Source organism: Lutra lutra, chromosome 2, assembly GCF_902655055.1.
Source record: "Lutra lutra chromosome 2, mLutLut1.2, whole genome shotgun sequence".
Classification (NCBI taxonomy): Eukaryota; Metazoa; Chordata; class Mammalia; order Carnivora; family Mustelidae; genus Lutra; species Lutra lutra.
In genome coordinates this window covers 52,428,999-52,454,118 of record NC_062279.1, presented here as the reverse complement: position 1 = coordinate 52,454,118, position 25,120 = coordinate 52,428,999, and the positions used below count along the sequence as shown (strand labels likewise).

The 25,120-nt window shown below is 42.2% G+C and overlaps 1 protein-coding gene across 3 annotated transcripts in view; it reads right to left on the bottom strand.

Moving 5' to 3' along the window:
* Nucleotides 1-21,222, bottom strand: part of GALNT7 (polypeptide N-acetylgalactosaminyltransferase 7) — a 139,324-nt gene extending 118,102 nt beyond the window's left edge. Inside the window, exon 1 of one of the 3 annotated variants that reach the window (XM_047717406.1) lies at nt 21,141-21,222. Coding sequence is in view for 2 of the 3 variants with exons in the window: in XM_047717405.1 (XP_047573361.1) it covers nt 20,437-20,562 (126 nt within the window). In the remaining variant the exon portion in view is untranslated. Of the gene's footprint in view, nt 1-20,436; nt 20,699-21,140 lie in introns of those variants that run through there. The other 2 variants (XM_047717405.1, XM_047717404.1) reach the window with 2 other exon arrangements.
* Nucleotides 21,223-25,120: the final 3,898 nt, after the last annotated feature.

The following is a 25,120-nucleotide window of genomic DNA, read 5'->3' as shown; positions in this document are numbered from 1 at the left end:
CCCCTTGACCTGCCCTAGGTATGGCAGCTCTTTCAATCATTACCCCTGTGTTTTACTCTATATCCCAATCTTCTTTTTCAGTTCTCTAATACATCTTGCTCGCTGTAAGACCTACCTCTTTACACTATTATGCAAAACCACAGATTTTTGCTAATTCCTCCAATGACATATACTCCTTCCATGATTCCCTGACTGCCAACAGTAAAGGGGTGCAAGAGTGACTTTTTGGTAATACATCTTCATCAATCCCAAAACTCCATACCTTTTCTGTCTTTCTGATAGTGGACAGGGAGTTCAATGCAAAGAGTAGGGACTGTTACAGTTGGGGGTGGGGGGAGACAAGAAACCACTGAATCTATTGTCAAATAAGCAAAGGAGGCAAAATTTTAATAATCCATGATTCGATGTGATAGAAGTTTACTGAACATCTATAGCACAATCTGGTGATAATGGGTACAGAAGAGAAACTTAAAACCTGGTCCTGTCGATGTGAGTTTAGCAGACAAGTCTGAAAAGAATCAGGGATCAACAATTAAGTAATTCAAAAATAAATTTTGTGCTTGAGTGAGAAGACCAAACTTATTCCAGATACCAAGACCATGCTGATTTTTCTAGGGAAGGAGTCGGGTACAACTAAAAGTTGAGCTACAAGGGACTTTTCACCCCTGCTTTTACACTTTTTTGAGAGAGAGAGACTTTTACAAACCTTATTTTAAATACTTACACACTATCAAGTTGTGGCGAAGACTTCTATAACTCCCCGACACTCTTCCTCTCCTCATATTAACCACCTCCTCTAACCTCTGACTTTTAGCTATGCAGATGGCACCCAGAATAAGGAGACATTTCCAATTTCCTTTTGACTACCTTTTGACCAGTGGAATGTGGCTGAACAGGATATGAACCTACGGAGAGAAGGAAACAAACTCCCCTTTCAGTTTCTTTCCTTCCTACTGCTAGAATGTGGACAGGGTGGTGTAATCTCAGACCATGTAGAGGAGGGCAGCTCTCTAGGAATAACAGAAGAACAAGGGAGAGGAGCATGGATCCCTGATGAGGTCACACAGGTCTATGAAGAGTTGCCACATTCGTTTGGCTACTTACATCAGAGGAAAAAAAAAATCTAACTTTCGGGATTTCTGCAATAGTCAAATCCATATTCTAATGGATATAAACCCCAAATATCTAGTTACCACCCCTTAAAATTCACAGAGAGCCCACAAAACCAACTGATAACTGAACCATCGGTTTGCCCTTTTCATATTTCCCCAAAGAAGTTTGGGGGAGGGTGGTAGAAATCCCCATTTCCCAGCAGGTACCATTCAAAGACTTCCAGAGGCATTTAGGCACTAAATAGAGTGAAAATAGTCAAGATAGATGATGTTAATTTTGTACACAAAAGTGCCCTGGAGCAAAGAAAGACTATCCATAATTACTATAGGGAGTTTCTAAAAGAAAAGGTGGTGCTTTCGGTGCAAACCCTATTAGATTCATATTTTAAGAAGCAACACTCTATCTTGCCTATACAGAAAAATTTATCCACATAACATACATGATACGGCTTTGGTTTTATGTGCCTGAAAAATATTTATAAAAGCATTTATTTGGTTTAGGGGACCTGTTTTGATATTTTCATGATGTGAAAGGAGTTTCTAGAAACTGAAATTTATGCACCGGACACCTATTTCCATACCAACAGCAACCTGATAGGAGTTATACTTAAAACCATTTGTCTTGCAACCAAAGTCAAGGAACCACTTATACTGGGATTCCCTGTATAAAAAAAAAAATTCCTCAGTATGGGGCACCTGGGTGGCTCAGTGGGTTAAAGCCTCTGCCTTCGACTCAGGTCATGATCCCAGAGTCCTGGGATCAAGCCCCACATCGGGCTCTGTTCAGCAGGGGGCCTGCTTCCTCCTCTCTCTCTGCCTGCCTCTCTGCCTATTTGTGATCTCTGTCAAAAATGTTAAAAAAAAAAAAAAAATTCCTCAGTATAAATACTTGTCAGAGTCACTGGACTCCTAAAGCAATGGAGAAAGATGTAGGTGACTGCAATGCAGGGGCTGTTGTAAGAAACCCATTTTAACTTATCAGTAGGATTTTTCTGCCTTGTAAAGTACTCACTGTGTCTGAGAATTTACACCAGAACTGAAGTCATTTTTGATAAACAGAGCAAGATCAGTGAGTTTGTCCCACTGGAAAGTAACACAGGGAGCAGGATTGCCAATGTCAGTATGAAATGATTACATGAGTTCAAGTTTGAGGATTAAGAATGAATGCAGGTCTCAGTAGGGGTCGTGACCAGGAGACAATGAGTATTTGTCAACTGAACAAACCACTACTAGAACAACTTGGATCTCTTTTCTAGGGCAACAGGACCAGTAGCTAATTAGCAGAGAACCAAGAGAGCACTACAGAACAGGGCCTACCGTCAAGGAGCTGAAGACCAACTAGGAAAGCAGCTATGTGCTAAAGAGTATTACACTCATTTATAGTCCTGTCCCATAATGACGAATCTATCTGAGACTGGAGAGATCCAAGTGGACTCAAGTACTTAAGGAAAGCTTCAGAGAGGCTAAACCTGGATAGACCTTGAAGGATGGTATGATTTAGACCGTTGGATGAGGCCATGCCAACCGTGAACACATAAGTAACAGTCTAGTGGCAGAATTCAGCAGGTCCAGGCAGTTAAAGCCTTCCTCTGACACAGGTGCACCTACCCACAAAGCATGAACCAGTAACATCACTCAAATAGCTCCCTTACTTTGATTCAGCTATCAGCCAACCATTCTCTCAGGATGCTGAAGCTCTTTACAGACCCAATCGGTGACCAGGTCAATTTGGGAAAGATGAGCTTAAAAAAAAAAATCTTAAAATTTTATTTCCTGCAGGACTTTTCAGGGCTTCTAGCATACTTATGTGCCCTGTGGATCTCTGAGGGGGTGATAGGACATGCAACATTTTGCAACCTTACCAGCCCAAGAACCCTTTGTAACGGAACTCCCTTGGTTCACAGAGCACGGTGGTGGTACTGAATCCAGCCTGAGAGAGTGGGCTCTACTGCCAGCCTGGGTTTGAACTCTGGCCAGGTGACAGACAAGGCACTGAACTTTCCTAAGCCACAAGGTTTCTCATCTATAAAATGTCAGAAGGCTAAATTGAGAATTTAAACACACCTAGCAGAGGGCATAGCAAGAATTCAATAAAAGTTCCTTATTAGTATTTGTTCAATATTCACACTAGAATTCTGCTCCCACAGTGCTGACCTATTATGTTGCTATATACACGTTTAAACAAACAGAAGGTGTGTGCTTAAAAGAAGATTCAAGGAAAATAAAAAGCACAGTGACATAGTGAAGTCCAACAACACAATGACTAAAAAGAAAGGGCATAATTTTCATCTTTAAATATGAAAATGGAACACAATATTTAAGAAAAATCCAGGAATGGCTGAGTTGAATTTGCAAGAAGAAAACTTGTTTTTCACAACACAGAGACAAAAGGAACAAAGTTAATAAAATCAAGAAAACAATGTATTTGCCACACCTCATAATTAACCCGATGGCAGTGACTTGGCTTTCTTAATACTTACTCACTAAGCAGAAGTTTAAAAGCTCTGGAATGTTCCACAACCACAACTCAACATTAAGTTGGGGACTAGGCTTCTGGGAAAAAGAAGGAAGAGTGAAAATAAGTAGCTTCAATAGTTGCTCTCCCAGTTTTGTTCTCCCTCAAATCACTTGTTTTACTCCATTTAATGGGTACGTCAGCCAGAGGTACCCAAAATTATTTTAAACAGCAAAACTTGGAGTCAGACCTATTTTTTTTTTTAAAGGGGCAGGTGGGAAAACAATTTTGCACATATGGTGTACACAACAATTTGGAATCTGTAATTCCAGCACACCAGTACTTTTTTTTTTCCTTCCTAAAATCCTCTTCCCTTAAACCAACTCCATGCCTAATCAACCAGACGCTAAAAGGTGAGTTTACAAGACAATGTAGGTCCTAAAAATAATATATAAATTAAGATATTTCTAGAATAAAATAGAAAAGGCAACCCACAAAGTCGTGTATATGTAGTCTAGGTCTACCCTTAAATTTGGACAAGAAATACAACAAACAGATTATAATTAGCTTTGAGTAAAATGAATTACAGGGGATTTAATTGTTTTTTACTTTTTAAAAAAAAAATTTATTTATTTATTTAACATTGAGAGAGAGAGAGAGAGAGAGATCCCAAGTAGGCAGAGAGAAAGGCAGAGAGAGAGGAAGGGAAGCAAGCTCCCCGCTGAGCAGAGAGCCCGACACAGGGCTTGATCCCAGGACCCTGAGATCATGACCTGAGCCTAAGGCAGAGGCTTAATCCACTGAGCCACCCAGGTGCCCCTGTTTTTTTACTTTTTAATATTTTCTACAATGAATACATATTTATATACAGGAAAAAAGTATATATTAAAATACGTTATTTATTTGAAAGAGTGAGATGGCACACATGAGCAGGGACAAAGGCAAAGAGAGAAGAGAGAATCAGAGTCCACCACAGAGCTCAATTCCAGGATCCTGAGACTATGACTTGAGCCAAAATGAAGAGTCAGCCACTTAACTGACTGAGCCACCCAGGCACCCTCCAAAAGAGTATATTTTTAAAGTAAACAAACAATAGCATTTTCCTTTTTCCCTATTTTAGAACATTGGTTCCTCGAAAAGACCTAACTTTTAAGGCAAAAGTCACAGTCTAGGAGAAAGACTCAGCCCCCTTCCATGAATTCATAACAAATTCGTGTATTTTTATTCTTTTAAGCACTCTTGAAACTATGTACAAATCATTCTACTCATCCAAGAATCAAGAGAAGGAAGGGGCGACAACAGGTGTAAAATTGGAAGTCAAATGCTTTCCTAGGAGCTCTGGTAACCTCACCCTAAGGCAAACACAGGAACAGTGCCTTATCTCCTTTACAGAAGAGGGAAAGGGGGCTCAGGGACGTCAAGTCACTAGGCCAAGCTCACTGAAGCTAGTAACAGTATTTATAACAGGACTCCAACTCCTGTCAGAGTCCATGTGGACTTTTACTACACAAGGACATCAGCTTTTTTTTTTTTTAATCCACCTTGTTCTTGAGGAGCTACATGCCACAAAGTAATTTTAAACATAATAAAATGTCCCCAGGATATTTCATTATTTATGGAGATTACTATTCAGTTATCAACCCGATTACTTTTTTAAAAGAAAAAAACAGGTATGTGGTTTAAATCCCTGTCTTTCCTACTCCCCACTGCCAACATGAATGATTGGTCCAAACCATGACCTTGTACTGTACAAGGCTCCTCCTCCCTTTAGACGGCACACCTTCCTTCCTCCCACACCTTCAAGCTCAAACTCCCTGCCCTTCCTAGTAAGGAATACTGTAAACAACTTGAATGTACCTTCTCTAGGAATCTTAATTATGGACTTACGCAGGCTTTTCAAAATCTCAATGAGACAGTGTCAAAAAAAACCACTAAAATATCAGATTATTCCAAAACCATGAGGTTGCTGAATCTCTCAAACCTAAACAGAGTTTCTGCCTCTTACTTGACTAGCAGGCAATTTACAGAACAACAAAAACTATCACAGTTCACGAAACAGCAAAATCAAAGATGGGCAGGCTCTAAGGCTCACTCAAGGGAATAAAAAACGTTCCCAGGCAGCAGATATGACCTCTGCTACTTCCTGATATCTGGCCTACAGGATGAAATTCTACATTGCGTATTCCTGAGCTCTAGCATATGCTAAATATCTGTGCATTTTAATTCATTACACTGCCTGAGACAGGAAGCACTGAAGTAATTTGTAAAATCATACAAATATAGTATCTGTATTCTTAGAAGATCAAGGAATTCTCTCAGTGAAGAAACCTGTAGTAATCCAGATCCAAGAGGACATTAGCTACCCCTCCCCAAAAGGAATTTTTTCCATTTTTTCTTATTGAGACTTACTCATCTTCACTCTTAGCAATAAATTAAGCATATAAGAGACACTGTCCTTTCAAGATTCCAGGTGCCACTAAGTGTACCAGTCACTCTCTAACATATTTCATGAAGGCATGCACACTGCCACATGCTTTCACAGAACAGGGAAGAGAATTCAGCCAATCTGCATCTTTTCTGGGCAAGGCAAAGGTGATTTCCAAGCAATGATAAGCAGACTGAAACACAGCAAATTTCTCATGCTTTCTGCTTCACCATAAACCAGCTAAAGCACGACAGTTTGGGCTATGTTTATTGTCTTACTTTTTTGAGTGTCAGCCATCTATTACAACTATCTTTAAGTGTTTTTATTTAAGATATCCCAAGAGTACAACTATGAATACCAGGACTGGCCCATGAATTTAGGAAACAAGTAAATCAAATCTGTATCTAAATGGAAGATACTAGAAATAAACAGGAACCTGACTTCATAAGGCACTGCATATTTTCTGATTTTTTTTTTTTAACCATTAAACTCTGACAAATGAACCAGTGTCTACAGTCACCGGACGAGAGATGGAAGGAATGGAAAGGAGGTGGAAACTTCAACTTTAGAACAGTAGCATTTCAAAATCTCAACATCACTATCCTAAATCTTTTTCCCAAAAACATTATCAGGAAGATGTTCTACACAATATTTTAAATTTGATTTGATCTTCATCACTGCATATAGGAGGCAATTTTAAATTAGGCCCATGCCAACCAAGGAAAAGCTGCAGTCTCTGACAGAAAGCAATCTCCTGCAAGAAAATCAAAACTCTAATTTTTCTTCCATTCCTAGTCTGTATTCACAGGATGTAACAGCTTCTTAGAGCATTTTCTTAAAGTGAGACGTATAAGAGGAGTTGTGGGTAGGGGTGTATAGAGATTACAGAAAGAGTACAAAGTTCTTTTTAAAAAAGTTAGTTTTATCTCTCTTTTAGCAATGAATTTTTTTTTTCATTAGTGCTGATTCACCACAAGAGTTACAGGTATGATAAAGGACTATGAAGGTTTAGTTGTCTTTAATGAAAAACAATGGGGTATATTCAGAAATGCAACCTCTGTGTTAGAAAATTGGGAGCAAGCTGCTGGCTTCACCATTCGGAGACAATGCACTTCGTGCCCAAACGGCAGTCGGTTCTTCCAGCTACCTTGAGGTCAATAAACTACATGGCTGACCTTTCTAACCTTGAAGGAATCATTCTCACATTTAGCACCCACTGGGACAAAAAGAAACTGACCAACTGCTTAACAAATGTCTCACAATCAACAAAAGGAATCCCAAGAAAGGAAAAAAAACAGATTTCAGTGTTTTTCATGATTTGAAAAAAATAGTAGGAATGTTATCACATTTCATTAGAAAGCACAAAACATATATATATACACACACACACACACACACACATATATGTAACACACATATGTGTGTGTATATACACACATTCTATATATACATTGCCTTTACTATTACTGTAAGTTTCTGATATTTTATACTAAAAATCTATTCCTTAATTTCCACTTACAATTTCCTTTAACTCTTTCATTTCATCAGCCCTTCTGAGTCATAAATCATTGTGCAAAACATACTTGCTTTTGAACACAAGCACCTATTTAAGCTAGAGAAGTAGAGGCAAATGAGTCCACATTTCAAGCCATTCACTTAATCTTCCAGAAGTGACTTTTTGTTGCCAAGGTGTAATAATGATTTTAACATTTACTTTTCTCTTTGTGTTACCAGTTAATTGAGCAGAGGTCAAGGAGGATACCTGCCTCTTATGAAACGTGACTGAACCACAGTGAAACTACTTATTAGATTCTCTGTCTGAGATTTTCTTCAGGTTAGTCACAGGAATAGGCTGCTCGAGCAAAACTCCTGCCGCGCTAATTCATGGAAAGTGAAATGAAGTCCCGGTTCATTGAAACCTTCCTCAGACGTCAAAGAGGACGCTGAAAAAAAAAAAAATAATCTGAGAATATCCATGTAGTACAGACGTATTTTGACCATACTGCAGATACCAGTTATTTTCTTAAACTAAGAGAAGAGCAGGACCTGGGAAGAGGTGCGGTGTTCGGGGCTCTACTATCTTTGCAGGTTTGACAGCACTTTTCAAAATTTTCAGTTAACAACTGTGATCACATGCACACTACATTTATTTTAAAATAGAAGTTATATGTGCCAGGATTTGCAGCCTAAATGTTAACCATGAAAAAAGAATAGAGTTCTCCTAATTTCATACAGAAAATGTACTTCTTTGAATACCAAGGCATTTGGAAATCACCGTATTTAGCACATTTTTAGAAGAGAGAATTTCGGAGAACTATTTGCTAGAAGTATTTTTCTCTTTGCCACCCACCAGGATCTCCCTGAACTGTATAAGCAAATTTATTTTAATTGACCATCACAATGCAACACTCTCCTCCAACCTTCTTTTACAAACAGTGGACTTCAAATTTCCTAAGGCCATCACACAGAGAGCAGCGGTAAATGAAACCACATGCCTGTATTTCTGCCTTCCACCAATCCTTTGCTTAAATGTTAAAATGTAATTATATATTTTAAATGATCAAAATTTCCAATTTTGACAGTGATCTTTTAGCTTAAACGAAACACTCAACAATAGGAGAAAAATCTGCATGTGCGAAGTAGTAAGATTTCAGTCATTTCCATTCCATTACTCTTAAAAGCACTTTGTAGTCATTTATTCCGTACCATAATTGGGAGCTTATTTGCCAAAAATCTAATGGATTTTTTATTCATTTTAAATCACGCTGGTAAGAGTTAGCAGACTTTTGAACAGACTTTTCTCCTGCTTTCTTTCAAAAGAAAAGATGTAAAACACTGCAAACAGATTGTAAAGGTAACAAATACTGACTTCCATGGAAGACACCTCACTGTATTAGAGATTAAAAGACTAATTTTGTCGGATTAAATTTTAAGAAGCATAATGATTAAATTGTCTAATAAGAATTACAAAGCAAAATATTCAATTGCCAGAGGAAATATTGGGGGAAGAGGTTTGGATTTAAGTTCTCCCAAGTAAGCATAATTGAAACCTATAGCTAATAAGTCAACTATTTCAGAAAATATCTTAAGACAGGTTTTAAAATGGCTATTTAAAGTGAATCTTTGATTTCATAGGTAAATGAGCTGTTGACAAAAAACTCCAGTTGGTATAATATACTGTATGGCAAATTTTTCTAGGTATGTGTCAAAGCTGCATTTAATAATCAACAAATAAAAATTTAATTGATTTAACCCTATTAGAAGTTTCCTGAGTCATTTTTGAAATGTTTATACAATTGACTAATAAACTACATATCTCAACAGAAATGGAGTCTACATTTCCTGCTACTTCCCAGTTTTCTGTATCTGAACATCTTTTTATCTATTATATCTGTCTTTGATCTAAGACTGGTAAAACTAAACTTACATGACTCACTTCAGTATACTGATCATTTGTTTTTTTCCAGGGTTTTAAGGGAACTATTTTTCCAATAACAGATGTTAAAAAAAATGCACATAAAATATTTACTTTAAAATTCAACAGGATAAAATTATTTAAAATGCAGAAATGCTGACAAATAAAGAACCCTTAGAGAACTTCAAATATCATGACTTAAGGACTATTTTTTATAATGTAAATTGCACCGTATTCTATTTTTTTCTCTTTAGCTTTTCTAGAGAATTAAAGAAATTCTCAGAAGCATAAAAATTATATTGAAATTACGATATTACTTCAACAAGTGTTAGTTCTTAAAATTCTATAAAACTGTGCAAAAGTGTCTCTTATACTCCACTGTGAACCTGAGCCTACTGTCTCACTTCAATAGCTAGCCTCAATGGCTTGGTTTGAAATCAAGGGTTCCAGCTGGAGGAGTTAGGCATTCACACAGTTGTAAAAGCTATTTGCAAACCATGCTCACATCAAAGAGTATTGTATCACAGAGTGTGTGTGTGTGTGTGTGTGTGTGTGTGTGGTATTTCTATTAAAAGGAAAATCAAGAGTCAAGGATAATTACAGACAGTCTAAAAAACAAATGCTGGCACACCCACCTTCTTGTAAGAGTGATTAAAAAAAAAAGCTTTTGCAATTTCTCAGTTAATGTCTATTTAAGACTTACTCTTATTTTATTTAAATTCAATTACCTAACATAGTATATTATTAGTTTCAAAGGTAGAGTTCAGTGATTCATCAGTTGTACAGAACACCCTGTGCTCTTAACTCTTCAACACCAATTCTTCTTACAAGGTGTACCCATTACTACTGAATATGCAGTAGCTTTCGAAGTACTTCAATACTGAAGTGCTAACACATATAGCAAAATATTTTATAAAGAACTACAAATGCTAAAATTACATTTAAGCCAGATAATCATTAAGCATGTAAGTTTACTATTAAAAAAAAAAGTAGATACCTCTTGAGGCCCAGATGTATTCTTAAACCCAGGGACTCAATAAGAGATTAAAGATTAAAAAATGATTAGGTCATTTATTTTATTCTCATACAGAACTGCTCCCACAAGTATGTGATTTAATTTTAATCCATCCAGTTTAAAATATTCTTGGTAATAACAAATTCCAATTGCTTTGCTTGGAAGCCTATTAGCAGACTAGTTGGTATTGATATTATACAGCAGTTAATTGTACCTTCTAGATTTGGGAAACCAGGCTGCTCTGTAGCAGTTCTATAAACCTAATTAGATAATGCAAAGTTAATTTTTTTCCTCAAGTTTCAGAGTACCAGTTCTTATATTCAGTGAACCAAATCAGGTCTCCCGGTTGGCATGTTTAAATGTTTCTTAGGAGTAACGCTTTAAAATGCTACCAAGCCCAGAAGGGAATTTATAATGGAGCAGAAATGAGAACATTTCTCATTTTGAAATATTCAGGACTCTTAGCAAAAGGAAGCACCTGGAAGGTAGTCCTTCCCTCTCCCAAACAGACTTAAGGCCTGGAAAACTGCAGTTCACGCTGCCTCAGCATTGCTTTCAGGATCCCAGGAAGGGATCTAGAGCTAGAATGAAACAGTGGACCCCACTGTCAAAAAACCAACATCACCTGAAATGCTGAGCAGACAATTTTGCTACTCTGGTTCTTCCTGTAATTACAGGTCAGGCAAATTAATGTGCTAAAAACTAAAAACTGCCTAATATTCTGCGGATAAAGTTTCTTTTCCAACTTCAAATATTAAAATGTTGTTCTGGTCACGGCTTCTTATAAGCTACTGGATTTCAGACCAAGAGAGCGCAAAAAAATGCCTGCCATGAATTCTAATCGTTTTAACAGAACGTATGTATAGCATATGAAGTATATATTACTACACTCACATGATTACGGTTTAGCTTAAAATGTACAGATGCGTCTATATACACACATGGGGGAAGGGTGCAGAGAGGCGCCTAATTAAGGCGGAACAGATAGAATCCAACATGTGTTAAGTTCCCCTTTGATAGTTAAGTTCTCTAAAACCCTTCCTCTTCTTGTATTTTTATCTGGTGAAGGTGATTATTCACCACTTGAACTTCTTTTTCTTCTAGCCGGTTCCACTGGGTCATCCCACTTACAGGGATGCCAGTGAAGATGCCACTATGTCCCTCCCAGGATCCAGGTGCTATGGGTTCATCTACCAGCAAGCTTCTGCAGCCACTTTCCAGATCCCTAATGGTGACCAACTCTTGCTCAAATGCTGGAACATCCAATACTGCTGATGGCCCTGCCCTTAAATTATCTTTGCCCACGTTTTCTACAGGGCAATAGGCTCCAAATCTTCTCCTTCTGCCTATGCTCCTTTCATCTCTCCCCTGCCCGGCACCTGAAAGGAGGCATTTTCCGAGTTTCAGTTTTCCTACCCACACTTTCCTCCTCTATCCATACAGAGTTCCTTCATTTACCAAGCCGGTCCTCAAGCTTCAGACATATTCCTGCCAATGATTTGCACACTTTGCATCCAGTACTGATTTGGTTATGAGCTCCACCTACCCAGTAGACACGGTCTATAAAATGTGACATGCCCCCCCCCCGACTAAAAAAAAAAAAAAAAGTCTACATGCCCAAGCCAAGCCAATGTTTTGTTTTACAGCCCCCAAATCTCCCCATCCCCCAAACCAGCACTTCTCAAAGTAGGATCCCTGGACCAGCAACCTGGGAACCAGTTATAAATGCCAATTCTCTGCCCCACCTCGGACCCACTGAATCAGAGATTCAAGGCATGAGGCTGGAGTACTTTGTTTTAACACACTCTCTAGGTGACTATGAGGCCTACTGAAGTTTGAGAACCTCAGCTTTAAACAGTTCTGTTCCTTCTAAGGCATCAGCATCCTCCCCTTCCAGTTCCATCCAGAGGGTTCCTCCACCTACACTCCACACCAGCTAATTCTACTTTCAAAATCTCGCTCTCCTCATATTCACAGTCTTGGTCCTCCTAGCTTTTAGGCCTCGTCATATCCTAGGAGGCATTTCTCTCCTCACTGAAATCCAGCCTGCACTGCTTCCAGATTATTCCTGATAGCCCAGCTCTGGCCATTCATAGTATTCAATCTTTCAGGGCTCAGACTCTGTCTTTCTAGGGTTTGTTCTCCCCTTCTTCCACTCCCCAATCCCACCTTCCAGCCATGCAGTCCCCGGGATTTGCTATAATCCTTCATGACTTTGCACATACCACTCTTCTGTCCTCACACACCTGTCCCTCCAATACATGTTTTCTAAAGAGCTCTTGATGGCACTCAGGCCCTACAGACTAGATGCTGCCTTCTCTGTCCCACAGGACCCAGTAGACTTAGCTAATACAGTTCTTGCCTCATCACTACGACAGGTCGTCAAAAAAAAAGTCATTACTCATTTTGTTTATCTTGGACCCTACATAGACGACTATACAATTTATCATCCAACCCAGGGCCCCATTTATATCTGCAAGCTTATCAAGTACTATATTTACTCCAAACTCATCAGGCTCTAGTCATCCCGGCCCTCTATTTTTCAAACATTATAGCCTTTCATTCCACATCAGGGGCTTTGCACTTTCTGTTCCCTCTGCCTGGAACACTTATCCTTCAGAATTGCATTACAAGGTTATACTCATTCTTTGGGTCTCAGCTCAACCACCGGCCCCCTGAACTTCCCTGCATGGTCCCCACTGCCCCTTTCTCCTTCATGTTACTCTGTACTGTCTTCAGTGTTAATATTTGAAATTACTGCTCTATTGTCTCTATGTTCCTTTCAATGTAGCCTGCTTGAGCACACCTACTTGTTAAAATCTATAGTGTTTGGTCAGCGCCAAGTTCAAGTCCAAATACAGGAGACAATTCTGGCTCTACCACTTAACTATAAGTAAATGACCTCAGGCAAAGAGTTCACCTCATCTATAAAGTGACAATTACATCAGACTTGCATTACAGGGTTGTTGTTACCATTAAACAACATACTATATGTAGAATGCTCTCGTGGCAAAGAAGAGTCAAGGTATTTTATCTCTTGCATGTTGTTATCATCGCTATTATTATTTACTGCTCTAGAGCATCTCCAATGCCTACAGCAATGGATGGTACTTAGTAGACACTCAATAAATATTTGAAATACTTGAGCAAATTACTGAATCAAGAGTTGATGATTAATGGATGTCACCACTCCCTCAACTCTACTTCAGAAGCTTCCAAAAATCTTCTCTAAGTGCTGACTTAATAAAACCCCAACCCAGTTCCTTGGCCTATCATTTAATTCCCTTCAAATTGTGGCCCAAGCTTACTTTCTCAATCTTAATTTCCAACAATTTGTTCTAGTAGAAAAAGACTTTTTCTGGTCTCACCTTATTCTGTTAGTGTAGACTGTTCTTCCTTGCATCCCTCCTGGATCCCACGGACACTCCAGGACTAGCCAAATGTCATGCTCTTGCCTCTGAACATCCACCTCCTACAGCTGTGCAAGAACCTCCTTTTTAGGGGTGCTTGGGGGGCTCCATCAGTTAAACATCTGCGTTTGGCTCAGGTCATGATTTCAGGGTCCCAGGATAGAGCCCCTCATTGGGCTCCTTGCTTAGCGGGGAGCCTGCTTCTCCCTCTGCCCCTGCTGGTGCTCTCTCAAGTAATTAAATGAAATCTAAACAAACGAACAAAAAAAAAAAACAAAACTCCTCCTTTTTACAACCGTTCCTATTGCCAAACAGATCATCTCACTTACAAAAGGAGCTCCAAGTCTGTGTCCTTGCCATCTCTGCATCTCCAGTGCCCAGCCCAGTGTCTTGCGGAAAGCAAGCCTCGATATGTTAGTTGGAGCAAATGGAAGGTTGGAGGTTGGGAGGTATTATAAAAAGGGCCAGCTTTATATATCAAAGAAATCTGCAATATGGACACAACACCTACTGTGCAGTTGTTAGGTAGAAACCTGAGTAACACATTATGTCAACAGTTTTTATCTCTTCCACTGTCCAGTACAGCATCTCCAATGCCTAGAGCCACGGATAGCATAGTAGTAAACACTCATCTGACACCTGTTGAGTAAACATTTCATGCCTTTTTTTTTTCCTTTTTAAAGATTTTATTTATTTTTGAGAGAGAGAGACACAGCAAGAAAAGGAATCAAGCTGGGGGAGTGGGAGAGGGAGAACAGGCTTTCTATTAGCAGGGAGCCTGACGCAGGCCTCAATCCGGGGACTCTGGGATCATGACCTGAACCAAAGACAGACACTTAATGACTGAACCACCCAGGCACCCAATGATTCATGCTTTTAATAAAAATATATCTCCAAATTCTTACAAAGAATTCTGTTCACATTGTTAAGGCATAGTTCACCCTCACACCCCTCTCCCTTTTCCACCATGCAAAACCCAACAATAAAAATCACTCCTTTCATAGACTCAAGCTATGTCCATTTTACTCTAGAGATTATAAATTCTTAATCACTTCTCCTTCTGTCAGATTGTACATTCATTCTTCAGGGATGAAAATTAGAATTCAAAACACGAGCAAAGACAATGATCTAGGTTGAAGTCAGATAATCACAATCATTTTCCTACATTCAAGAGCCGCTCAAATCTTGCTGACCAACTCTTTTTTTTAGAACTCTGGAGTTAGAATTTACAAATGTTCTGTTTACAAATGGTCCACACTCAGAATTCTGATTTTCATTCATGTTGCATTATTTTCTCTCTCCTCCTGTCTCCAAGTTAGGACTGATTGATCTAACGCAGCTTATACTAAAACCAAATTGTTACAGCCTACGCCTTATCTCCTATTCCACGCAGCCAGCCTCGATCACAAAATAGGTATCCAAATTCAACCTGCTCTTGAACAGTTTTCGTTCCTTCCTTATGAATAATTGTGCATTCCCTGAATGGCTGTTCTCCACCTTCTCCACCTCTGGATTTGGCTCTTGACAAAACATTCTGTGACAGCTCAGTGTTTCCTTATTGCTATGTGGATTAAGGAAGAAAGGAACGAACCCCATGCCCTGTGAGTATTGCATCTCTTCAACTAGGATGAGATCCCTTTAAAGCGGGGACTTCTACTTGAGGTTTTCTTAGTACTCTACAATGGGGTCTTCCTGGGAGGGACGTGAAGAGGCATGGTTGTAACAAGTTTGATGCCTTTGACCTTTGACCACTGGCTGGGCAACACTTCTGCAAAATCCACAGATTTTGAATTCTTAGGAACATTTGCATTTCTGGGGTGTCCAGACCTAAGGGGGCGACATGAATGAATGCTTCAGCACCCTGGTAGATGGGGGGGATAGTCCATGAGCTACTCCAAGAAACCTAAATCCTGCCTTCAAAGGACTCAGTCAGTGGCTTACAGTGAAATGAGAAAGCTTCTGATTCTCTCCCCCCAAGAAAGCACATTACATAGAAGTCTGCATTAATTTCAGGAGGTCTGTAATGCCCGGAGTTCATAGACTTGGAGTTTTTCATTACAGGTGTGAGGGAGGACAGCAATACATAACAAAAACAAATCCCAAGGCATTTCAACTGGGGAAGTGAGACAATCTTAAGTGACCAATCTTAAGTGACCACTTAAGACACTACGCTTTTGATAAGTGATAGCTCTATTCCTAATATCAATGGAGCTTCCATTTGAAATAAAGTATTAAGGTCAAGGGCAAAGTCCTTCAGGTTGCAGTCAATCATCACAGAGATAAAAGGTTTGGTAAGCTGGAATTTGACTGTGACAGGGTAATAATTCAGTCACTCAGCCTCATTTAAGCAATATTCCTTTCAACTGGTCTTAGTTTATCACTTAAAACCTCTCTGCCTAGGACCCTGATTCCTGAGTTAGCCCTGCTATGTATGCTCTAAACCTAAGGGGCATTAATGGCTTGACTAAGATAGTATCTGCACATACAAAGAATCATCCATTTACCAGCAGCTTCTCATCAGTACTGGATTAGCTATAATAAAACCATTGAAGACCTCAACATTTCCATTACAAACCTTTATTGTCAGGAGCTTATGGTTCAATTTTAAATTCAGGGCTAGGGGCGCCTGGGTGGCTCCGTTGTTAAGAGTCTGCCTTTGGCTCAATTCATGATCTCAGGGTCCAGGGATAGAGCTCCCACATCTGGCTCCCTGCTCAGTGGGGAGCCTGCTTCTCCCTTTCCTACTCCCCCTTCTGTTTCCTCTCACTGTCTCTAATAAGTAAAATCTTTAAAAAATTTAAAAATTTTAAAACTCAAGGCTGAAACTTGGAATGCATGGTTTGGAAGATACTATTTAATTAAAGGAACTTTCTGCACTTCGCAAGTACTAAACAGATGGTCTTAATAAATGCTGACCTCAAAATATCCAGAGGACAAAGCCTAAAAAAGTAAGCCTTCCCATAAGCATATAGAACAGAAAATGTATGTTTGTCTTCAGAACTTTCAGTGTGACAAATAATCCATCATCCTAAACCTCCTGACACCTTCTCTACTCCCACATCCAATCACTAGTTTGTGATACCTTTGCATCTTTAATAGCTCTTGAATCAATTCTTTACTTCTATTGTTACTCTGCAATATCATGTCCCACCTGAACCATTATAATCTCCAACAGGACTCCTACACTCTGCTCTTGCTCTAAATCGATTCATACCTCCTGCAGGCAATCAGAATCCTTCCAAAAGACAAATCTAATCAACAAATCTAATCAAGCCCCCCCCCCCCCCCCGCCAAAAATCCTTCCACGGTTTCTGCTGCTCTAAAGACCTCATCTTTAGCCTGGTCTACAAACATTTACATCCTCACTCTACCTCTCCTCTCATTCTCCATGTTCTAATTATATTGGTCTTCTTCCAGTTCCTCAGTTCACCATACTATCTCCTACCTCAGGACCATTGCACATACTTCTCCCTCTCAGGAGTGCCTTCCTCCCACATCCATATCAACTATCTGTATTCAGATCTTCAGATTTCAACTCACTATGTCATTTCTTCAGGGGTTTTTATGACCAAATTTCTGTTCTCTTACCCTATGGCTTTTCTTCAAAGCATGTAGCATAATTTTTATTTGCAGATTTGTGGAGTTTTGATTAAAGTGGGGTGCTTTTTCCCCCTCACAAAGCTGTAAGATCCAGGGTTAGTGGTAAGGAGTACTTCCTCGATAACTAGCATTAGTATATGGTAGGCACTCAAAAATGTTTATTGATTAAATCACATCATATACCACAGAGTACAATTTGAACAGTAAGATCATCTTTCACATCATTTACCTAAGAAAAAGAGTGAAAGGCCCTGAATGAGGAAAGAGACAAGAAATGTGTTTCTCATCTTGACCATGGGTATTATGTTTTGTAATAGTGACCTCCACAGCTGGGCAGATATAAAGAAGTAGTCCGGGTTTTTAAAAACAAAAAACAAAACAAACAAAAAAAAACACCGAGGTTGCTACAGACTTTATTGCCTGGCAGGCACACTGAAAGTGCAAGACAAACAATGGCACAGGGTGGAACCACAAGTACAAGCTTGCCAGAGTAGAGGCAGAACCTTTATTTGGTAGATTGTTCTAGCCTATTTCAAGACATTTACAGGGATTTAGAGAGATCAAAAAAAGCCTACAGGTGGATCAGTATTAAAGAAAAGGCAGGTGCGTCACAATGTGGGGAGGTGTCTACCATGATAATCAAAGGAAAAGAACTAGAAGGCAGAAGGGAAACTCAGGAGTCAGAATCTGTGTGCTGGTCAGAACCTTCCCTAAATTAGGAAATGTTCTTCTAGTGCCAGATCTCAGACGTGCTCAGACTAGTTTTTAGTAAAAGGAGGCAAAAGTCCCTTATTTATGCTCGTAATGATTCACAAGCTATGCCTTAAATTGCAGTTACCAACTGCCTGTATTTTGTTTTCCTGATACAGAAGGATTCTTTTCAGTGTTAATTTACATTTAAAAGTCTTAAAAAGCTAGCTTCTGTCTTTGGCAAATGATAGCAAGGACAGTGGACCCAGTGACTATCAAATAAGTTGAGCCAAAAATCAAGATATTACCTGCTATTGAATGACTAGCCTTGTGGCTGGGTAGTTATTATAGAACCACTTTAATAAAGACTTATTACAGAAGAGATGGGTATCAGTGTGGATGTTCCATCTAATAGACTTGTCATGTGAACTACAGGGCATTCTGAATATGGCTAGTTTTGTCAGACTTTCCTCAGTTTCTCTCCCAGAAAATGGGGTTTTAACATTCCTAGCTCTCTGTGAGAGGCCATTTAATGACTTAAACACTCTCGATTGCGATATTCAGTTATCCTTTGTCAATCATCTTGAAAGCAAAAATCATAAAGAGGTCACCATCAGCCCACGAGATCTGAGAGGCTTAAAATCACAAACACACTAAAAGGAAAACTTGGGACTTTTTATTATTAGTACTCAGATGACTTAGATGGGAACCCACCCCAGTATTATAAAGAAATTCCACTTCAATCGAGACTTCAAATTCTAAAACGTAAGAGTAATCTAATTTAACCATATAGACGGCAACTGCTAAGGAAGTCTCTAGGATTCTCATTCTTAAAATGAAGCCTAGTCATTCAACTTCCTGATGCTAAGTTAATGCTAAGGAAAGTTAATAAAGGAGATCACAGACGCAGTGTGGGTAATATTTGCAAAAGGCACTTTACTAGAGAGCCTAACTCCTCCCAAGGCCCCTGGGCCACTCCGTGGCCCTGAACTCCTCACGCCCTCTGTCACCCTCAAGGGCAGCGGGCCCAGCGGGCTACCCCGGGCTCCTGGATGAGGACGGAGAGGGGTGCGGCGGCTCATTTTCGGGGAGCGGACTCCGGGCACGGGGTTTGGGAGAAGCCGGTATGCAGCCAACCAACTGGGTCAGCGAAGCCGCAGTCGCGGCGGCCCCTTCCCGGCGCGGCTCACGGTAACTAACGTTCGGAGGCGCCTGACTAAACCCTCAAAAGCAAGGGAGTGTCAAAGCTAACACTCGCGCCTGGGGCGGCAGACAAATGCGTCCCAGCGGAGCCCCGGGGAGCTCCGCTCCGCGGCGCCCCTCGGCGTCTGGCTGGGCGAGCTGGCGGCCAAAACCAAGCGGCGGGGCGCCGGTACAAGTTAGTTTTCCGGCCCGAGCAGCCCTGCCACAGCCGGGTTAGAGGAACCAGCCCCACATCCCCCCGGACAGAGCCACTGGGAGCAGGCGGGCGGGCGAGCGACGCGGCTCTGGAAGAAGGGACTTCCCCCTAGCTGTGCGGACTGCGGCTGAGGGGCTCGCGAGTCGGGCGGGGACGCCCCTCCGCCACCTCGGGCCAACCGCCCCTCCCCTCACCAGGGAAGGGAGGAAGGGCCGGTCCAGGGCGAGGCCGCGGCCGCACATCGCACCCTGTCTCCCGGCCACCAGAGCTGGGGGTGGGGGGGGCGGGCAGGGAGGCGGCGCTCTCCGTACGAGCCGGAGGCGGGGCGCCATCTCCCTCCCACTCCCGGCAGGCAAGCGGGCCGGGGGAGCCGGGGGCTGCGAGCATCCCCGGACGGGTGGTGGCGGGAGGGAAGGCTGCACCGAGGGGCCTGGTCCCGAACGGCGGTGATGGCAGCGGCAGCATCTCGCCTCCTTCAGGCCTGCACGCGCCACAGGCCGCAGCCTGGACCAACCCCGCGGCCCCCGGCCGCGACCGCGGCGGTCCCGGCACGGAGGAGTCGGGGAGCTGGGCGGCCGCGACCCCGGCTCTCCTCCCGCTCCGCCCCGCAGTCCCGGCGTGGAGCGCGGCCGCCGGCAGCGGCGGCGGAGGCAGCGGAGCCCCAGGAGGGGAAGCGCGGGAGGGAGGGGAAGCGCGGGAGGAAGGGGAGGCGAGGGGGCGGGCCGGTGGCTGGTGGCCGGGACCCGGTGCTCGGGGCTCGGCGCCCCCGATCGGCCAGCGCTCCGCCAGCACCACCTGCGGAGCTGCGGCGCAACGCCGCGCCCAGACCCCACCGCCCCTGCTCCCGCCACGCGCGCGCGCAAACAAAACAAGTTGCAGGTCGCCGCCGCCGGAGGGTGCGGGCGGGTCACTCACCCTCATCCTGCTCAGCGGGCTTGGGTCGTCCGGCCGCGGGGACAGGGAAGACCAGAGGACTACTAGCCCCAGGAAGCTTCCCACCACCAGTAAACTGCGTAAGATGAACCCAATCTTCAGCCTCATCTTCCTCCGGCGGCGAGAGACACAGAGCCCGGCGCAGCCGCCGCCACAGCTCTCCCCTCCCTCCTTCCCCCTCCTCCGGCTCTCCACCTCCTCCCTCCCCCACCCCTACCGCTTCGGCTGCCGCCCTCTTCGCAGCCTGCCCTTTCCAGCTCCAGATCCGGAACTCCCCTTGGCTCTACCTTCCCCCGGGCTCTTCCCTCCGCCCCCCTCCCCGCGGCTCGTCGGCTCGGACTGCGCTTCGCCGCCGCGCCCCCCCCCTCCACCGTCGGCCTCCGCAGAGCTCCAACCGACCCGTGTGCCTCGCTCTTCCAAGCTTCCTCTCTTATGTCCCTACCCTTTTCCCGGCCCGCAGCCCTCTTCTTCTCTCTCCACTCTGTCCAAGAATCCTCTTGGCAATTCCCTGTTACCTTGTAACTAACTTACACTTTCCCCGGGTCTGGTCCTTAGCCTTTGCCCCACTGCTCAGCTCTGAAAGCTTCCAGATTCCCAAACTTTTGTTTTAATTATGGGCCATAACTCTGTCCTTAACTCCCGTACCCTCCGGGATCCCCCGGCCCGCCGCCGCCCTCCCCGCGGACCTAGAGCGGTTCCTGGCTGCCCCTCCCTTTCTTACACCCACTACCCGGAGCCCCCAGCGCAAGGCTTGCTGGAAGCAAACCAGGAAGTCAGGGCTACCGCTGCCGCAGCAGCAGCTCCACGTGGCTGATTTATAGCTGGGAGGATTTTTTCTTATTGATTGTTCTTGCTTTTTCACACGGCTCCTTAAGGAGGTGAATTTGTAACTGAAGGGCCCAGGTGTGATGTGCACGTATCACTGGACTGGAGGGGTTCACCTGCAAAGCCAATATTCACTTTCTCTGGAGCTAATTAGAAGAATGCTTGTCTCGTGCTAATAATATCAACCTTGTTCATGAGCTGTTTCTGTTTGGAGGACCGAGGATTGGGGATTTATTAAACAATGCTCTACCTTCATTGCCTCCCTCAGACCTAATTTTTACCACTTGATGGACGTTCCTTGATTTCTGTTTTTCAACCCTTTTCTGCCTGTGAGACCTAAATTATACACGAAAGGATATCGACAAACGTGTACCAAATGCCTCACCCTGAGGGAGTAATTTTAACGTCCATATCTCCCAATAAAGGTGACAGTCACTTTATTGCCAAGCGTATGTGATTACGTTATCAGTGGACCATATCTTAAACTGCCTAATTTAAGTTAAACAGAATGTTTAATATCTTATCCTAATATTTAGGATGGTGAAAGTTCATCCTTTTTCCTAATGTCTCATATCTAAAAGGACTTTTTAAAAAGTAAAAACTGGTTATTTAAATTTAAAAAAAATGAAATAAGGAATTTGAATCATCCAGATAAAGAACTATACCAAACTAACTTCATGTACTTCCTAATTTGGGTTACAATACCTATATATGAGGAATTCCGTAGATGCCATAATTTCAGAATTTCCACAAAATATTTGAAGTGGTGTCCTTGTGAACAACATAGGGAAATGTAGAATGGATGACAATATAGTTAGGCATATTCTTGTTTGGCTGAATGGATAATTGTACACAGTTGCAATATAAGCCATTATAATACACAAATCACTTAGAGAAGGGGTATCAGGTGTTGAACACAAATCACTACCCAACCCAGCATTTTTATCAGTCACTTAAGAGCTAGTTGTTTTTAGTATAAGATGAGGGAGTTTTTTTTTTAAAGGTTTTATTTATTTATTTGACAGAGAGAGAGATCACAAGTAGGCGGAGAGAGGCAGAGAAAGGAAGGGAAGCAGGCTCCTTACCTAGCAGAGAGCCCGATGTGGGGCTCGATCCCAGGACCCTGGGATCATGACCTAAGCTGAAGGCAGGGGTTTTAACCCACTGAGCCACCCAGGTGCCCCTAAGATAGGGAGATTTTGCTGAAGACTTTCTTGGTGAAAAAGACCTGAATATTTAATTGCTTAAGTATGAACCTGCTGGGTAATATAGAAAAATAATGCCCCACTGTTGGGTCAATTCAGGTCCATGTTGGGACCTGCTAGTAAGTGCCCAGGTGATTCGGACCCAGATAAGTTGTGCACCACCTTTGGAAAAACAGTGACAGGGAAGGGGTGCTTGGGGAAATATTTATTTAGGTATTCTTGGGAGGCAGGAATAGGATCATTTGTGGACTCAACTTGAGCTGCTCAGAAGGGAGGAAGACACCTTTGGGAAGACAGTTCCCTAGACAAAGACAGGGCTTAGAATAGGTGACCTTCAAGGGATCTTATTCTGATCACATGAGGGAATAATTCTGTTTGAAATCAGCTGCTAAAGTTGAATCTCTCATTTGTGCTCTCACTTTCACAGAGAAGACAGCTTTTTATTATTAAGAAAATAGGAAGCTTTATTTTTACTATTAGCATAGTTGCACAGGTATGCAAATTTTAAGTGGTACTTATTACTCACTAAAGTAATGGGAATGATTCTTGTGCAGAAATAGGATTCAGAGATCAGCCATCTCCCTTTAGTTTTGCACAGAGAGAACTTAAAATTTGCCTGAAAAGATACAAAGTTAGAAATTGACAAATGGGTGTAGAGTTGTAAAACCCCATGTTTCTCTGAGTCCTCACAGTGTTTAAAAGAAACGACAAGTATGCTTTAAAAATATATGCCCATTGCAATATTTGCTGGGAGGCAGCCTGGGAGACACAACTCTGTTTAGAACATGAGCTACATGCAAAACTTACATCAATGTTAGCCACTTAACCGCTCCGAACCCAGGGCTCTTACCTGCCAAATAATGATTTCAATACTCATTTCACAATATTATCAAAGGAATAATGGAGATTAAGGACATAAGCCATAAAGCGTATGTAAAGATATAAAATGTAAATATATGGTTGTAGAACAAGACTCAGTTGTGTAAGGGCATATATATATATATATTTTTAATGGATGCTACTTTTATATGACAGGGATTTGTGTAACCTTTCCGGTTTGTCTAATCCTGGGTTCACCGAGGAAGAGGGTAGGGACTAGAACTGCATTGGGGGGACACAGAGGATCACCAAGGGAGCACTGCCCTCTGTCAGGCATGCAGTCGAGGTGGTGCGCCATGACACGGTGTCTTTGGCTAGGAGGCCGGCAGAGGGCTAAGAAGCAAGGTAATGGGATGGGATGGAAGAGAAAAATTTTGAATGCCTAGTGTGCAAGATGTGTGCAAGATGCCTCACATTTGTTAACTTCACTTAATCTTGACACAACCTGAGTGAGGGTGGTAATTCTGCTGTTCTCAAGCTGGGATTCAAAGCAGATCTTTCTAGCCTTGGATTCTTGCCACCACATGCATACTCCTCACCAAGCCATGCTAGCCTTCTGGGCCTAGAATATAAATAAGTGTTCTCTAAGGGGATGCAAAAGGTCAAGGCCTAAAGATCCGTTAGGTTTTTAAATTCTTTCTGGTGCCTGCTCTTTTAAAGGAGAACCCACCGAAAGGAATTGTGGTCAAGCTTGGGTTGCAGCTTAAAGGTGTAGTGCATTCCCTGGGGCTCTCACCACTCCTTTCTTTTCTTTTTTTCTTTTTAAGATTTATTTATTGAGAGAGAGAGAGCTAGAACGAGTGGGAGGGGCAGAGGGAGAGGGAGAGTCTTACCACTCCTTTCTGTTTTATGGTGCAACCAAGCTGAACCCGAGAGTCTCTAAGTGTATCTTGATCTCCCTTGCCTTCAGGCCTTTGTAAAGGGTGTTCTTTTGGCCTGAAACAATACCTTAACAACAACAACAACAAAAAGCTTTTCCACACTCCTGCTCACATCCCTCCCCACCCCCTCAGCCACCACCCCACCTCCCACCCCCCATCTCTGCCCAACTAATATCCTCCCTAGGTACCCTCCCTAGGTGCTACCACTGCACCCCACACTTTTCCTTCTCTACTAATTACCACTACATTGTAATTGCTTAATTTCTTTTTCCACTCCCAGATAAAGAGGTACAGGAGAGTGGAGTTTGGTCTACCTGGTTCATCATTACATTCCTGTGTCTAGAGTGTAGGAAGGGTTCGGTAACTATTTTTTTGATAAAATGTTGAATGAATAATCGGATGGAGACTGTACAGTGAAGACGAAAGGTAGATGAGGGGTCAGAGCTTCCTTACCTGGAGGCTCTCCTTCTGAGGAAAAAACTTTAGAGGTTTCATCTAATTAGAAAAGTGATTATTTTGCAAGTTGTCGTCAACAGCGGCAGCTGGCAGACTATTGTTTCCCCTTTACTCTGCATCCTACTAGGGCAACTCAAGACAAGAGGAAAGGGATAGTTTTAATTAAAATTGAGACTTTTGTATCTACTGAGAATCCACTCCACCACCACCACCACCACCACCACCCCCCTGCCCCCGCCCCAGCAAAGAAAGAGATTAAGTTGTATTGAAATGGGAACATGTAGCCATGGGCAATTACTATCTGCAACGAAATTTCAATTTTAACTATATTTGGCTGCCAAGAACTCAAGTTAAGTCAGAATCAGTGACCTATAAATTACTGGGTAAATCTCCTATTACCTATTCTGTAAACATTTAATC